The sequence below is a fragment of the Pagrus major genome, chromosome 7 (assembly GCF_040436345.1).
Source record: "Pagrus major chromosome 7, Pma_NU_1.0".
Taxonomy (NCBI): Eukaryota; Metazoa; Chordata; class Actinopteri; order Spariformes; family Sparidae; genus Pagrus; species Pagrus major.
The window spans coordinates 21,829,503-21,847,748 of NC_133221.1; the positions used below are offsets into that span (position 1 = coordinate 21,829,503).

An 18,246-nucleotide genomic window follows, 5' to 3' on the forward strand; every position below is an offset into this window, starting at 1 on the left:
TAATCATCAGTAATGTGGATATAATAAATTAAAAAACTATCTTTTGAAAAAGGGAAGCTAATGAGGTGGTTTAATGAAAAGTATTTCACTCTCATCGTTTCATCTCTTCAGCAGCTAACTCCGGGAGAAGGCCACGACAAACTCCGGCGTGTGGATTCAAACAGGAAGTCGAGGAGCTTCAGCAAGCAGCCCAGCACTGGGGACTACTACAAGGCCCTGGGCAGCGACACAGCCGAGCCCCGCGGGAGCAAAGGCATGGCGCCCAACGAGGAGGTAAGCCAGAGCTCTGCTGTTTATGACAGCATCAACATGTTCAGCGTTATTTGCCTTAGGATATTGTAAAAAGCTGTCACACAACAGTGGGTCTGTATCTCTGTGTACTCACCTTAATTACCATAAATAAACAAGTACATGACTGAGAGGAAGCATTATTTTAAAGCTGTAAATGTTTTTTTATTATATTATTCATGGTGTAGCATGGAAACACATATTGAGATATCAAATGGTGTTTGCTACAATGTATTCACGTGTATCATAAAATATAAACACATGTTGGTCATGATGTAACACTTGTTTACAGCCAGTCATCTGACATCCACTCATAAAAAGTCTCCTCACAAACTTAACAGTCACGTCCATTTGGTATAATGCAGCTTTGTTCATCAGGGCAGCAGCTCATTTTAGACAAGGTGTGATATTATTAAGTTGCTTTTTTACTTACTACATGAAATTACAACATATACAGTATATACAGAATAGTATCTGGATTGTAACTCTAATGAATATTGGTGTAGGTAGTGTCAGTTTAATATACTGTGCCCTCGTTGTCTTGTTTAGGGTTGTGTGCCCCTTATAAAAAGCTCCTACTTAGGGTGAGGTTTAGCTTCTTTACTGATGGTGTGTTGGCATTAGGTTACCACACTGACTGCTGTATTTGCCTGTACATTATGCCACTCAGCATGTTACATAATCTTGTGTCCTCTTGAGCTTTTGTTTGCCACCTCATGCAAACAGCCACCTCATTTCCATTGCCTCTTAAGTCTCCACCCAGTTGTGTAAACTGTCCAAGAACCTACAATGGAACAAACGCACGACAATCCCAAGAGAGCACTTAGCAGGAAGTCACCTATGACCAGATGTCCTATAGAAAGAACAATACCACTGAATCGCTTATAATCTTATTAGAATTCAATTTGTGTCTATGGCCAAGGATCTGTTATCTTGTTATATCCTTATGACTTGTTCCTATTTCCTATATTAATGAATTCTTGTCTATTTTTAATCGAGAGAAGGAGGTGATTAACCTACAATCAAGTCAATTAAATCAATTTAACCTTGACATTCACAAATGGAAAACATTTAATTTTTTGAATTCTCAGAAACGCTGTGAATGGCAACAAAAGCTCAAACATATAAAATGTAATGGACCTTGTTATTTACTTCTTATTTGTCCTGTAGATGAAAATGATATTTGATTGTAATTTAAACATTTTAATAAGGCTTCTGCTGACTCTGGTGCTACTTTGCTGTGGCTCAAAAAGCTCAAAAAGACAACAAAAAAAGGCTCTGATGATATGGAAGAATCTTCTTATTCATTTTTGCCCCACATGAAATAAACAATCTCTGTAATGTCTTAAGTTCTCAGTATTTTATTAAGACTTTAGTATCTAGGTTACTGACTCTGGGTAGATTGTGAGTAAACCTTTGAGATGCTACATTACAAGATAAAATGTTCCTGACATTGTTTGTGCCCTAAAAGTATTTACTAAGCAAAATTTATTTCGGCATGTGCTCCGTAAGATTATTGGTTAAACTACCTGTTTGCTGCCACATACCTCCACAGGCAGCTAAATGAATACAGTCTGTTAGACTCTCATCACTGTCCCTGGGGAGGTGTTCTTTCTAATCTCATGGGTATCAGGACAAGGGGTGTTCTGGGTGATACGGAGTACAATCCGCATTGATCCAATTAAGGCCTCAGTGGGGCCCCTCCTGGTCTCAGAGGCACCCTAGCAGATGGACCGGCTAATCAACGGGAGCAACGGCACGTGCTGCCAAGACCCATCTGGACACATCCCCCCCCCAACTCTCTGGGGGGTTTGAAAAGTAAAGGGGGGCAACAATGATGAGCACGCGTCGGAAGAATAAAGGAGGGGTGGGGTCGAGTTAAATGTCATGGTCCATTAATTTGCCTCCAGCAGAGTTATGGCACGCTTTCAGAGCGTGTCAGACACGTGCGGCTGGGTGAGGGGGGGTTAAATCACTATCACTTGCAGTGGCAGATGGTTTCTTCCCACTGTTTTCCCTCAGAGTTCCCCCTAGAGATTAGGTCATATTAGCTCTGTTATTAGCAATGGGGTATTATGTCTTTATGAGTTGATTAAATACGGCAGGAAGCAGAGGGAGGACACATCTAATAAGGCTGCGTACATCTGTCACTGTCGACAGTCTCTGTGCAAGAATTTACTGCTCACTCAGCCCAGCGGGAGTTCTGACAGGCATGCCAGTGCAAGGAGGGAAACAAATTCACTGTCACTGTTTCATGTTTACTTATTTTCAATAAATAAATATGTTGTTTTGAGATTGTTTTTTCACGACTCCATAACTGTATTTTGAAGGAATAGAAGTGTAAATTATTTTTTGAGTTTATTTTTTATTTTTGTTGCCATTATATCTGCATGTTTTTAGGATATCCAGCTGGCAAATGGGAGGCAAAAATCCTCCTGATTAGAAGGAAATCTTTGGCACTTTAATCATGAGCGTTCAAGTGGACAATTTTATTTCATGGGCCACCTGTCACATCCCCGTTATCAGTGACTAAATATTGGCCCTACAGCAGTGTGGACACTAGGAGAAACCCTGCCAGGCTGACTAAGACAAGCTAATGGGTATGAAATATGACTGATCAATTCTTCTCTGACCAGGGCTCCGTGTTATTGGAGGAGCCTACCGAAAACCCCGCCCACAGCTCGGAGAATGGCACCACAGACGAATCGATCCCTCCCCCACCTCCTCCACCTCCGCCCCCTCTTCCGCCAAGCAACCCGACGCCAACACCCCCTCCGCCTCCTCCACTGCCCCCGGAGACGCCAGCCACCCAGAATCACTCTGCCAGTTGCAGCTCCACCAACCAGCGACGCCCTTCTTCCTCATCCGGAAGTGAGTGTCACTTAACTTTCTTTTCTTTCTCCATCCTTTCAATTTGTTGTTTCCCTTAATTTCCTTCTTTTTTCTGGCACTCAACTTCTCTTAAAAGTTCCTGAAAAAGAAAAAGGGAGCACATTTTTTTTGTGGTGAAATCATGTACAGTTACAGCTAGAAGCAGAGCCCCTCGTATTAATGGCCACAGTGTAATCTCACTGGGTATAGATGAGTTGAGTCTGACCCTTGCATCCTAAATAACAGATTATAAATTAATGATGGAGGGCTACCATTACCCTGAGAACCGGTTTAGTGTTCAGCCATTTCCTTGAGTGCCCCGTGCTGCCCTGGATGCTCCTGCCTGACAGTGAGCGTGTTCTAGTCACAACAAAATTTTAACTTTCGTGTAATGTTGTGAGTCTTGAAAATGCAAGAAAATGGTAGGTTTGGGAAAAAAGTCTTCATTGTGGGGTTTGACCAATGTAATGTTTTTATCTAAAATACATGATCTAAGTCCTAGAATATCACCCATCAGGCTTTGAAAATGTAAATGTTGTTAAATTTGATTATGCCCAATAAAATGCGTGATCCCCGTTAAAGTTTAAGGACGTTTAAGTTTAACTTAGTATTATTGCAATTTCTCACAGCCATGTCTCAAAGGACTTCTAGATAATCATAATGCAACCACAAGACAAAGTTAAGAAATTCATTATAAAACATAAAGATAAACGTCCCAAAGTTATTATTGTTTATCAAAAATTGGGTAAATGTGAGAAACCTTGGGCCTGTCAGGTCAAATAGGGATCCAAGATGGCTGGGCATGCAAAAGGTGTTCAGACATCAAGCAGTAACATAAAGAGCAACCTTTTCCCCTTTAGGTAAAGATTAAAAATATTATTTTGATGCTGTTCTAGTCTTAATTCTCAGGATTGTCAAGCCCAAAATGTTCTGTCTGCTAGTATTGCCCGATCTCTCCCCATTAACCCCTTAATGTACATATCTGTTTACATGTTCCTTCTTTCACCTGCTCCATCTCCCCCTGTTTCTCTCCCGTTTGGTTTTTTTTGTGGTTTTGTTCCTCTTTCTGCCTGCCATGGTCTGTCCTCACTGCTGCTCTGTCAAGGTGGGAATTTGTCTGCCACTCAGACAGAGGGAGGGGCGCCGAAACAAATGAAGAGTAAGTACAGACTGTGAAACAGCTGTTACACAAATCTAATTTGGGATTCGCAGTAGGCCTTAATAATACTATTTTAAACCCATAATGTAGAGTCTGAAGCATAATATATGTTGTGTCTGTCACTCACATCACATCTATTTTAAAAGAAGTGATGCATTTTATTTCTAACAGGAGAAAAAGCCCTTTGTTCAGATTAAATGGTAGAAATGTGTAGATGGGCTGATATCTACCATGGCTACACAGACAAAAGAGCAGCACTTACAGAAAGTAGCTGTAGTCATCAAGTGAACTTGCTAGTGTTCTTGCACAAGCCTTAATGCTCTGTTTATTTTCTTACATTTTAATATATATTAAGAATTGATCGTTGCAGTAGAGAGTCTTTCCAGTGCACCACAGACTGAAATACTTTTCACCTGTACTCTGGTTGGAGAATATACTCTAAACTCAACAGCATGTTTTAATAAAAGGAAATTATAAAGAAAATTAATTGCACCAAACTATTTTTCTCATGACAGGATTTTATATTTAATAAAACAGACACATAGTGTACAGACAATAAAAACAAGATTGGCTAGTTTCAAACAGATTTTCTGTTAAGAAGCTGATGAGGAAGCTCATTATCGCAAACAAAGGTTTAAGTGAAGGATCAATTACAGTATTTGGCTTCAGCTTTGTGTTACTACTGACAAGCAGCTCAGGACAATATACAGTACAGTTTTTTTTGTATAAACCAGCAATAAACACCAACTTCAATAAAGCTGTAAACTATTAATTGCTTAATTTAGGCACCTTTTTACAATCTACGTATTTTATCTTTATGCTTTGTTCACCAAATATCCAACTGTCTCAGCTATTCATGCCCGACCTGCTTCCTAATGGTAGGATAGCAATAGAATACTTAAAGCTAAAGACTAGTGTGTGTTCGCTAATGGCATGATTTGTGCTTCAGCGTTAATCAGGCAATAAACGGACAGTGAGGTGGTCATAAAATTAAAAGCCATCAACACATCTGAGAGCTCATGATGAGTTTACAGCTCAGATGCTTGTTGAGATGACGGCCACAAACCAGGTGGCTGATTGAAATGTTGCTGCAACAATGCAGATGGTTTTAAGTTCTCTGTTGTTTTCTATTGATGAACAGGAGGAAGAAGATAAGACTTTCTTTACTGTACAGGACGTATCTTCAACAGAAGTGCTAAGGAGCAGCGTGTGCTCACTAACGACATGATTCGTTCCAAAGCGTCAATCAGGTAGTAAACAGGCAGTTTGGTGGCCATAAAATTAAAAGCCACCAACACATCTGAGAGCTAGAGTTGAGTTTACAGCTCAGATGCTCATTGTGACGACGGCTACAAACCAGGTGGCTGTAGACAGAAGTTCCTTATTGTTTTCTACTGATTAACAGGATGGAGAGGATCCTACTTTTTATATTACAGCACACAGAGCAGTTATCAAACAGATGCAGAGGTTCTTGAATATCCAACACGGAGCAGAAAACTATTTGTCAAATGTTCTCTACCTGTCACAGCTCCACCCTCCTTTACACTCACTAGCAGACCTGCTGTCCACACCCATTGCCTAAACAATAACTCACACAAACACACAACCTTTGACTCAAAAACGCATGAATACGAAGGTGTATTGAAACAGATATGAGTACACTAGCTTTTTAGCCTTTAAACGGATCTCGCTGTGGAGCTCTGCAATGAAAATTTGTCAGGGGATCAATGGGTGAAGGTAGGCTGTGTATATTGCCAAAGATACAATAGAACTCATATTTTTGTGATTGATCCCCTTTCATTTAAGTAAGAGTATTTTTTATAAGAACTTATTGCACCTGGCAATTTAGATTTATTGAATAATGTAATCTGTTGACCGTAAGTTTAAAGACCTGCATGTTGTCGTAAAAGCGTGTCATGGTTCAGTTTCCTTTTTCCTGCTATCCATAAACTTTTCACAGGCTACAGTTTGAGTGTGTATGATTGCACATTGTATAAAGCTCGGGGGTTGTCAGTCTCTTTAATCTAGTGAATAAAAGGTGAGACTGAATGCTTGTCATGAATTCGTGTATGGTCATGTATTGGTCCGGTAGGGCGGACTAACAAGCTGGGGATTGAAGGGTGACTCTGTGTGTGTGTGTGTGTGTGTGTGTGTGTGTGTGTGTGTGTGTGTGTGTGTGTGTGTGTGTGTGTGTGTGTGTGTGTGTGCGTGTGTGTGTTAATTCCTGGCTGGCTTGCCAATGGCTCGCTGTCACTTCCAGTTACTGGTGATTCCCTTAGATTTCCCCCGACTGTGATGATGGGTCTTTAATAGAAAGCTGCTCTCTCCTCCCGAAGAGAGAGAGGGACAGAGAGAGGGAGAGCAAGTGAGAGTGAGGAGGGGTGGCAGGCTAGCGAGGCTTTGTGTCCAGCTAGACCATTGTGGTCGACTCAACAGGGAACATTTTTACGGGAGGACTTTTTTTTTTCCATTCCCCAAGTAGAAATGAGGGATCAATGAGGGACTGAGGATATTTATTCATTGGAGGTTTACATTCACTAAAACAGGTGAGGTAGCTGTTGGTTCTTGGTGTCTTCAGGCCAAAATATGTTAAGTTTAAATGTTGTTTAATATATATGTGTAGCTGCTATAATAGTTACTTTTTCATGTCTGGATGTTTGGACTTTTCCAGCCATTTTGGTCCTTTAGCACGGACATTTGCTGTTTGAATACATTTGTATTTTGGTTATTCATGTGTAAATGTTACCATTTTGAAATGCGGATGCTGTGAAAAACACTGTATAATTTAATTTAAGTGTGGCCTTACATGTAAGCACTACTTTGACATTGCCTGATTGACAATCCAAATTTCTTTCATTTTGTTTGACCTTTAAAAGTGAAAACCATGTTCCTCTCTAATAGCATTAAAATTAGAGGTCGTAGTTGAAATCTTTTTTCTGAAGTTGTATCATTGTTCACTTTAAGCAGATTAGACTCCATGAATGTATATATTTTACCACAGACAAGTAAAAAGTTCAGCAGAAGCTTAGCTGTGTATACATCAGGTGACACTGTGAAAGAGGTTGTGTGCCTCCTCTCTTTGGGTGCACTGTAGTGAAATAATTTTGAATTGCTCCTCCCCTAATCCCGGCTCACTGCAACTGTTGCCTAATGTGCTGAAATCTCATTGGTTTATTTGCATCTACTTTGAAATGTAATCAACAGAGTTTGGTAGCTGGGAAGCCATTTGTTTAATCCAAATTGTGTCAAGTCAGTGAGACAAAACCTGAACCCCACTAGTTAGAAAGCTGAAGTACTTAAATCTAAAAAGAAATGTATCGTGCTTATCAATGAGAGACAGTGAGGCTCAGTAGACCATAATGACCACTCATCACTGTCCAGCATTCTCCAGGTCAGCATTGTTACCTGCCTGATGGGATGAAATATTTAACACTGAAATGCCACCCAACCCTTCTCTCGCTCCCTCCTCTTCAGTGTATCTCTCTCACTCTCTCTGTTTCCCTCTCCCTCTATTCTGTCTTTCCTTCGACCCGGTTTCACTTTTCTGCTGCATCCTTTTGTCTGCAGGCACAAAATCTTTCAACATGATGTCCCCCACTGGCGACAACTCGGAGCTGCTGGCAGAGATCAAAGCAGGGAAGAGCCTCAAGCCCACACCTCACAGTAAAGGCTACACCACCGTGTTTTCCAGCGGCGGACCCAACAATGTAGGTTCACAGCCTTCCTCCAGTGCCTATGATACATTTACATAGCAGACACTGAAGAATACAGAAGTGCTAATTTTAGAAATTCAGCCGCAAATTTTGCAATTACTTGTGCCTCTTGGTCTTAATAATCCTACATATTTTGGCGTCTAAATGACTAATAGGTGCAAAACTTGGAATCGGTCCAGTAGAGCTGCAGTGCCTGCAATGTAATCCTTGGGGGCAACTGCACCCATCAAATTACGTCCACTAAAAGTGCTTGTTTTTGCCACTGACAGGCTAAGACTGTTATTCAAAGTGTCTGACATCATTATGAAAAGTATCCCTACAGAGACAGACCTTTTTGTTAAAGAGTGAGATACTTTTTGTTTAACCAGAAACAGCCATTTTATGGTTTTCTTTAAAGCCACCAGACTCCATTGTACCATTACACAGTAATGTTACCTCACAGATTATGGGAGCTGCTGATATTCCACTGTCTCGTTTGGTTTGTTTGTGTTATTGTGTGTCAGAACACCAAAGTTACACAATAAGAAAGTTCACATAAGAAGCTGCTTCTTTTGCCTTTTTTAAGCAAAAAGAAGCAGTTTACGTGGACGTACTATGCCCAGTGCAGTTGCCTGCCGCAGGATTATGTTGCAGCCATTGCAGCCCGTTTTGGGGTTTAGGTAATCTACTGGACCAATTTCAATACATTCCAATTTCAAACCTATTAGTCATTTAGACACCAAAATATGTAAAAATATGGCCAAAGTTTAAAAATACTGGAATTACCCTTTAAATCAATCAAGGAAAAAGAAAAATCAAGCAAAATGTTAAAGGAGCGATTATCCAGTGAGACACTTGTAATGTCATTCCAAGTATCAGTGTCTCTGACCTTGATGGATACATCAGCCAATTCATGGAAAATAGTCATGGAAAGTACTGTAACTGATAGAACCAGTGAGAGTATTTCTATTTCAATTTCTAATTCTAATATATAATTTCACAAAGAATAACACAGCCTGAAATACTGATTTGTCCTGTTTCTGATATAAATACCACATTACATTGTAACAGTGTGTCAGTCTATGATGTTGGCATTGGTCCCTTATCAAACACTGTACAAGTTAAACTTAAGCTACTGTAAAGCTACAGTACTGCAAAGAAAGGCTAACTAGAAGAATGTGTCAGAATCTGGAAGAAATCTCACCATCCTGTGACACACACATTTTCCTCAGGAATAGCGGTTACTGGTTAAAAAAGATCAGTTTTGTCATGGCCTTTGTTCTCCTGTCCATTTGTGTCTTTATTTTCTCCAGGGAAACACTGCATCTCCACCAGACACGCGCACATCTAGCCCACCCCCAAAGCCATCATCCCCTCCACCATCCAATGCGTCCCCTCCTGTCACCTCCCCACCCACCACCCCTAGTCCCAGCCCCAGTCCAACTGGCTCAGGTTCCACCAGGACCATGTCAAGCTCTGCGAGCAACGAGCAACTGTCCTCCAACTCTGTGATCAATGGGAACAATGGTGGCGGCACAGGAGGAGCAGATTCAGGGCGGAAGATGTCCCTCGCAGATGTGGAGGCTCTAGTGCCCACTCATGACGAACAGGGGAAAGCGATCCCTGAATGGAAGAGGCAGGTGATGGTGCGAAAGCTTCAGGTCAAGATGCAAGAGGAGGACGAGCACAAGCGCAAGGTAGGCAAGATGTTGCAAGACTGTAGAAAGGTCCAGAGTTTTTGTTGTGTCTTAGCTATCCCATTTGTGATCCCGTAAATTTAAAATGCTCTGTCGCCATGACGATATATGGCTTCAGTTTCAAATTATTGACAACACAAAGGGGATAGCTGCTGCTTGGATTTGAGTGTGGATTTTTTGTGATGGATGTATAAATGTATTTTTAGTATTCATGCACGACATACGTTTTGCTCTCTTTTTGGCTTTTCCAACAGTTAGATGAAGGTGAAACATCCAATTGGAGTCAAGGCTACAAGTTCACAAGTTAATTTTTGCATCTATGTTTATGGTGCCGTGATATTTGAAGGAGAGACATTCTGTCAAACAAGCTGCCTTAGGGACTTGATTACTTTAATTGCCTTTATAATTATCTTCAGAACAAATGCCACAACCAAAGTTATTCAGGTTTTAGTTAGCACATCGAACTTGTTTCGCAAACAACTTTTATTTCTAAATTTGACTATCTGGCTTTAGAGTCAATGACATCCTGACCTCTTGGTTCGTCGCTTGATGAATAGTCACTGCAGTCTGTCGTAATATTATGTGTATTTAGAAAAGGTATCAATAAGTAATTCATCCTGTAGCAAGCGGAACACTTGTTAGTCCTGTGTAATACAAGAAGGACTCTATGCAATATGTGATTTGATTGATTAAAGTTGGCTGATTAATAATTTATTGCTATCAAGGATTGCAATCTTATACTCTTAAATGATCCAGCAGGTAGAAATTTCTTTCCAAAGTGACACTCACATGTCGTGTTTTGTATATTTGTTGAGGTGCAGTGGTGTCATGAGAATGTCTAACTGGCTGTCAGGTCTAAACAGAAAACTAGGCTGATCATAACGTTTTTTAGTGAGAAAGTTTCCTCTGAAAATAACACAGTGAAAGATACCTTATTAGTAATTGCATGAAACAGTATTGGACCTAGCTAGCTCTCATTTTTAAATTATTTCTTTGTTTCTTAATTCATCTCTGTGCATGTTTCTTTTCTCATATTCATAGTCTTCATTAATAGCAAGAGACTTTTGGGGTGCAGTGAATTGAATACTTGGCTACATTGCCCATCACAACATTAACACACTTGACTAATGGATGCAAAGTGTGGGCTGGTGTTTGATGATGGAGTTTTGAAGCTCCAAGTTTTTACATGCTGATTCAGTGGTGTGATGCCGGGCCCATTCACACTACAGGTCAACCAGTAATGACAAAAATATTAAATAAAAGAAAAAATTAACTACATTTATAAATCACTTAACACAATAACATGCAAAATGTTGCCAATAAAATGTGTGTCATGATACGTTAAGAGTAACTCCACACCAAGTCACTTAATTAGAAAAATCCTTTGTTGCACTGACCTTTTTGGGCTGACAGTTTCAACTCTGTTGCACTACAAACCACACCCAGTGTGGTTTCCTATCACTGTGGGTGTGGACTGAAGTGTGTCTGTCTGTTGCACTGGTGCCAGTACCCAACAGTGTAACATTGCAGACATTGCCTTGTTACAACAGCTGGATTTCAGTAAAAACAGAATTCTCAGCATTTTTGTAGTTCCTCTTTAAACTAACCAAGAACATAAAAAATAACTCATAAAAATGGTGGAGAGAAACTGCAAAGAGGGATTGAGCAAATACAATTGTATTGCAGTGTCAAGTGCCTAAAAAATACAAATAAGTAGATTTACAGTATAGTTTACCAATTAATTCAAGATGACAAAGCTTTCTGTGATCTCTTTGACTCAAAATTGAAGTAGAAAGTTCTTTGTTTGTAATGAGGCAGTGCCATTGCACCACTAAATCCATGTAAATCCTGTGTGTCGAGATGGATTTGCGTTGAAGAGTGTGTTCACACAAGGAACTTCCAGCTCAAGGAACCCCCCCTCCTTCCCTTTCTTCTTGTCTTTTGGTCTCTTTTGACCTCTGATTTAGTTTGTGGCAAGCGGGCACTACCAGCCTCAGGAATGGCACTACTCCCACGTCCACAATGCCATTTTGGGCCCATTTGGGGAACTGATGACAGAGGATGACCTAACCCGTATTGAGAAGCAAATTGAGAACCTGCAGGTCATGCACAAGGTCTCAGAAGTCGAGAAGGAGCTGGAAGAACTGGAGCGGCAGCTTCACCAGCTCCTACCAGTTTCTGCCGCCCTCAGTCAAGGGCACTTCTCAGTCAATCCAAAGCAAGTGCATGGCCAAGCTGAAGATCTTCCAGCCTGGTGCAATAAGATTTCTACCCTGCTCAAGAGTATGGCCATTCTTCTTGCCACCTTAGGGGGAAAAGAGATAGACATCTTGGATCTTATATGTCCTGGATATTCTCAAGAAGAGGCAAGTAACGTGAGCACATGTCAGTCTGAGCCAGCAGGATCAGTTGGCACTGGATTTATTGGACGGTCTCAGTCCTTCTCCACAAGAGAGGATGTGGAGAAGGAGATAAAGCAGTGTGGAGTTTCAGTGAAGAACCTCAAGGCCAACTATGAAATTCAGAATCAGTCGCAGTCTGCAGATGACAAAGCAAATAGGGTGTACAAACGCAAGAGGTCTCTCCCTGTGGTAAGTGAGTCCAGTTATCGTCCAGAGACAATTCGTGAGGATGATGTCCCCCGTCCCCCTGCTGAGGTTGTTCAGCCACATACCAATGGAGATTTACCTCCAGTGGAGGAATCGGTCTTACCACTTGTTGAAGAGCCAGTTATCATAGCATCTCACGCACCTAAGACATATGTGCCCTCTGAGGCAATGGCTCCAACTAACATTGAACAGTTCAACCAGGTTCTTTCGGCAGACCCCATTTTAAATAATGATCAACTAACAAGAAGCTTGGAGGTACAGACAGATCTTAGCTACGTCCAGGAGTGCATTGAAATGAGGAAAGAGAGAATCGTCTTCCTGTTTCTTGAACACTGGCGGAAATACACTATCTCTGAATCTTATCGGACTAAATACACTGGCAGGAGAGGAAATCATTTAGACGTAGGCTGGGAGGACTATAACCAGTTTAGTGCACAGATTGGTGAGGAGATGCAGAGCGAAGACGACAAGCTCCTCCTTTTCATGAAGTCAAAGCAGGTGGTAGGGAATCTGATTGGCCACTGGAGGACGATTATGAGTCAAGTGCCCACACGCCAGATCCGCAGGCTGAGTCGTGCCCAGATGATCTACTGGCCAGAGCACTTCTTGCCACATATCAACGGGTCAACTGTGAGCTACGAAAGCCTAACTCTTGACCTCTTCATGCTTGGATACTTCCAGTTGCTGGAAATGGACATGTCTCGCAGTGAGCGCAAATTCCGTCACCTCTTGTGCTACGAGATGTTTGACCGTCTTGGTAGCCATAAATGGGAGGTAATAAGGCAGTTTCACAAAGAGGTCATGGAGGAAATTGAGAAAGGGAAGCGAGATTGGGCAGATGGTTTTGAAGACATAAAACTCAAGTATTTTGGAGACTCAACTGATGGGGGAGGCATGATGACAGCTTCTCTACGTTCCATGTCTCCTGAAATGTCCTTTATGCCAATTCAGGAGTCACCTCCTCCCCCACCTTCTCATCCTCCACCTCCTCCACCACCTACCCATCCCGCACCACCACTTCCAAATTCTACTTCCCCACCAACTTCACAATCAGAAGTTTCTCCATCTTCATCACCTGCTGCATCCAAGGGTGGTGTATCTGACAATGGCCAGTGTGTGAAGCAGGAAACCCAGAAGGACTTGAAGGAGGCCAATGCTCAGGGGGATGTAAAAGCAAGTGAGCAAATGTCATCAACTAAGGCAGTGGTTCCAAATGGTACCAGTTCAGAGCAGGAGCGTATGCAAAGCCTGACAACAAACACTGTGCAACACACTAATGCAACAGCAAAAGCTGAGACGCTGCAGGGCACAACAGAAAGCTCAGGACCAGATCCAGTGAAAGATGTTCCTCCAGTCACTGTTAAAATCATAGAGGAACCTCATGTTGACAAACCTCCACCCAGAGATGAACATAATGAAAACTCAATTAAAGTGATCTATGAGCTAAAAGAGTTCAGCAATGAGGAGATCATCAGATACATTGATCGAAGCTTTGCTTTTTGGAAAGAAAAGGAAGCTGAGCTTTTTGATATCTAACAGCTTTGTGGACTAAGGGTCCACTACAAGCCCAGTTCGTCTGTACAACCAAAGAGGAAATGCATAAAGAGCAGGGACATGGAAACTAACCTGCAAAGTGGAGTATGCTGAGAAAGGAAACTAATCTGGTGTGTTAGCTTTTAGGCCATGTCACATAAGGGACTTAACTGCAGCAAAGCAAAGAGCATCCACTTAGCTGGACTGACTTTACCTGCATATCCCAGAGTGGATGAAAAAAAAGCCTGTGATGTCAGAAGACACAGATTTGCTACAGACAGTTTGAATTGTGTTGAACCAAGAGATTTTTTAATCTTGTGTGATTGATTGCCATGGTACACTACTTCTAGTAAAACAAGGTTTTAAAGGAAAAGATTTGCCATAAAAGTCATGAAGTGTGTTTGTTTAGGTCATCTTTGTAATAAGGGGCTTTGTTTATATTGAAGATTTCTAGATTGCATTTCATGTTGACATAACCCCAGTGATTATTTAAAGCGATCTTTGTTGTTTGAAATCAAAGGCAAGGAAACTAGGTCTCCAGTGGGTTTGCGAGGGTTTAAGGTTACTTTGTGGGATACAAATGGCCCTTGTCTTTATGTCTTTGGCCTCATGATTTTCTATATACAATGTGTGCATTTCAGTAGAGATTACAAAGATTAACAGGAATGGTAAGGCCTAGAGAAACAGCTCAGTGTGTTACAGTTTCATTAGTCATTCAGAACTCAAAAATTGCCTTTTTTTAAATCAGCAAATGAAATCATTCACTTGACAAAGCGATAATCATCTAATGAAACATCAAATTAAGAGTTTATAATTGTTCCATAAAGTCTGTTCTGTCTTTTTGGTACTCTATTTATAATTTGAGTGTTTTTGAGAGATTTCCTTGAACTTTCCATAATTTGAATTTGCTTTATTATTTGGTTTCTACATTGCTGTTACAAATAAAGTTTGTTGACATTTTTGTGATTATATGATTTTAGTAGTTCTTTCCAAATTCATAGAAACGTAATTGTTGGGTTTATCTGAATAGAGATCAGGCAAAATTATTATATATTACATGATCACACTGATATACAGCACATACCATGAAAAAGCTAGTGTGAAAGTGTGAAACACCAAGCTCTTGAGTGTGTAATCATTTGCTGCGCTGCTTATAGCAGTGAAGAACCACACTATTCTCTATGTCTCCTCTGCAGCATCAAGATTACCTTCAAATAACCCTCTTAGCACCACCCGCTGTCATGCTATCCGTGGCTTACAGGAGCCATAAGGAGGTTACAGTGAATCTTGATCAACTCACAGCCCAAAAGGGGAGGGCAGTCAGCTGGTAAACTTAAAGGCATATATATAGATTTTTAATTATGTACAGTAATTAAGATTTGGTGAATGGAAACAGCACAGTAAAGAGTCTGTGGAAATGTTTTTAAAACCAGCATTTAAGACCATTTTTAATCTGTCAAGTTTTAAACATTTGTATTGATAGTTTTACTTGTACATATCCATGCAAAGTCAGCACAAAGTCCAGACAATGAAGAACATTAGCAAATAAAACAGAAGATTGACTTTAACAAAAATGTGTCCAGACTACACATACGGAAAGATTTTTCTACGTATAAATATATGCAGTGACAAAACTGGTAACAGATAATACCGTACTGTTCACAGTTGATTCAACCAGAGATAAGCTCAGGCATAAAATAGACACCCAAGTCGAGCCAGTATCAGCCTCTTTCAGCCTCAAACTGACTCACGCTGCGGGTTTGAGTTCATGACCCACTTTGACCCACATGCACATAAGTTACAATTGCCAGTAAGCTTTTCTGTTAACATGTTCAGTGGCAGTCACACTACACATATTGCCACCAACAACCAGCTCCTGATTATATATCATAATAATAAAGCATCTGCCTTAAATGTCAGTAGATACAGCAGTCAACTAAGCTTTTACTAACGTTTACCAGATGATCTTGGCTGATAAACATGAATTCAGAACTTTGAACCCGACATTTCACACAGTCATAATCCAAAATGGTGTCAATCACAATCACTGGTCGTATCAGTTTTGGCTGAATCATTGGGAATTTTGAGAAACCTGCCTGTTATACATGTGCATTGTGTTTATTATTGATTGTAATGGATGCTTGCCAGGCTAATGCCATGTATTGGCAACACTCTCTGGCTCACATGGATGTAATCCGTTGGCGCAACGGATGACATGAACCTGACCCAAAACTAATTCCCTTTTGAGTCCCATCCAGTATAGATTGGGCAGCAAAACTTTAGTTCAAACAATTGGATTGTCGTTTACTTTTTCAGAAACTGGCCCAGCGACTCTGAAGCAATTTGAACTGATTAGCTTTGTTGCCATTACGTTTTAGTTGTTGGGGAATTTATTGGCCACAAATTCTACAGCAGTATTTCCTTCAGTAATAAAAAGTCAGTTCAGATAGACAGCTGGTTCACCTGGGCTCCCTCCACTGACCTCTCAAAGACAGTTGAGTGGATGGAGGATTATTTAAATTGTATCAGTGTTAATGTAAGCGATTTAATGTGAGTTAAATGTGTAGTCTTTAACAGTAGCATAGCTGAGCTAAAGGTTCAAGAAGTCACTGATAAAATACTTCCACTCATGCAAGCTTGTTTGTAAGGATGCACTAATTAAACACTACTTTGGCCTTGAGGTAGATCTGCTGTGAAGCTGCTGTTGTTTGATTCATCCCTACATCATCACATTAATACAACATACTCTAATTTGTGTGTAAATGTTTTGTTTTGTTATTATTACATGGCTGGTATTGAACACGGTAACAAGCTGATTAAATGCTCCACAGTCTAAAATACACAACACAGTATAAAACCTTTTGTGATCAAGTTACTTCCAAAATATGTTTATTTTTCAATGCCAGGGAGAGAATTCTACTTCAGTCACTTGAAAAATGAAAAATAAACTTTGTTGTCAGTTACCAAGCATTAGAAATGGGTACTGCTAACACGGTACATATATTTTGGTAACATGGTACATTAGTTTGACTGTATATAATGCTAACAAGCTGTATGTGAGGGATATGACAGAGCTAAATAAACACTTTTCCCCAAAAGTATGAACTTAAAGATGTCATAGATGTCATGTCCATGGCCCGCGGGACTGATTTTAGGGGTACCAAACAAGTAAATCTGTGACTCGTGTGAGCAGTAAGTAGCCTTATTATGTTAATACAATTCACATTCGACCATGTGAATTAGTCACCGGATTCAGCTCTCTTTCCATAGCAAATCTATAACCTAATTTTTGTTTGGATATTTTTTTTTCTTGCCATGTAATTCCCAGGGGAATCATTAAAAATTCACTGTGCAGATAATCTTACCTGGATTCATGTTTGCCAGGGCAAGTGAAAAGCTTTAGTAAGAGGTATGCAAACAGGTAATGTATCTTGTCAGGCGAAGATGAGAAATCCAAGATGGCTGCCCTCTTTTTCTCCCCCTGCTCCACCTCCGATTACAGCCTGAAAGAGAGAAAAGGATCCAGTTACTGTTTGTGTGCACTGTCTGAGAGAACGTCCTGTAAAACCAAGTCCTTTCCATTTAAAAAGCTTCATGTATTTTATTTTAAAGACGAGTATTGTGAGCTCTGTTTGCTGTTGTAGTTTGTTGTAGTTTACACAGAACACTTTGGCTATATGCAGTGTTTATTCTCTTTCGACGTCCATAAAGGCTATTGGTCAAAAATTGACATTTGAGAATGTGTATATTGGTTGGACTGATAGGCTGGACTACTGTTTCATTAGAGTTTTTTTTCATGCCCTCTCCAGCATGTAGAGAGGCTTTATGTGAGACTGCAGGCATGAGATGTATCAGTACCACCTTTGATTGATTGTGATTGACGTTTTTAAAGCCCTTGACACGACCAAAATGTTTTTTAAAAGTATTCTAACAAACCCAGAAACTTGAGTTACCTCCAGTAAGCAGGTTAGTTATTTGGATAACTAATCTTTTTCAGCTTTATAGCTCAGCGCTGACTGACAGCATGAAGGGTTTGAATGTTCTCCCATAAAAATGTATAGATGGCCCTCCTATATTAATAGGATTGATGATGATTGAGCCCGACACCTTCCAGGGTATTGATCATGTAGGATCTCTTTACCAGGTGATAAGGTCACTGCAGGATAGTAGGGCTGCAGTTAAAATCCTTTACTGACTGGTATTGGCCCCCATCTTTGTCTCTCCCCTGACCCCTCTGTCCCTTCACAGGCTGAAGAGGAGGCTGCACGCCTGGCATCGATGCCAGCCTGGAGGAGAGACATGATGAAGAAGAAAATGGACGAAGATAGGTGAGTAACGAAGCTGGGTTTTTTTGCATAATGTTAGCGTGCCTCTTCATATATGTTGACTAAAAGAAC

The 18,246-nt window shown here is 40.6% G+C and overlaps 1 protein-coding gene across 1 annotated transcript in view; it reads left to right on the plus strand.

The window, feature by feature from the left end:
* espn (espin) overlaps positions 1–18,246 on the plus strand; it is a 40,209-nt gene that overhangs the window by 20,189 nt on the left and 1,774 nt on the right. The window contains exons 8-12 of the mRNA XM_073470605.1: positions 115–273; positions 2,925–3,159; positions 7,886–8,025; positions 9,324–9,707; positions 18,098–18,177. Of these exons, the coding sequence (XP_073326706.1) occupies positions 115–273; positions 2,925–3,159; positions 7,886–8,025; positions 9,324–9,707; positions 18,098–18,177 (998 nt within the window). The remainder of the gene's footprint in view (positions 1–114; positions 274–2,924; positions 3,160–7,885; positions 8,026–9,323; positions 9,708–18,097; positions 18,178–18,246) is intronic.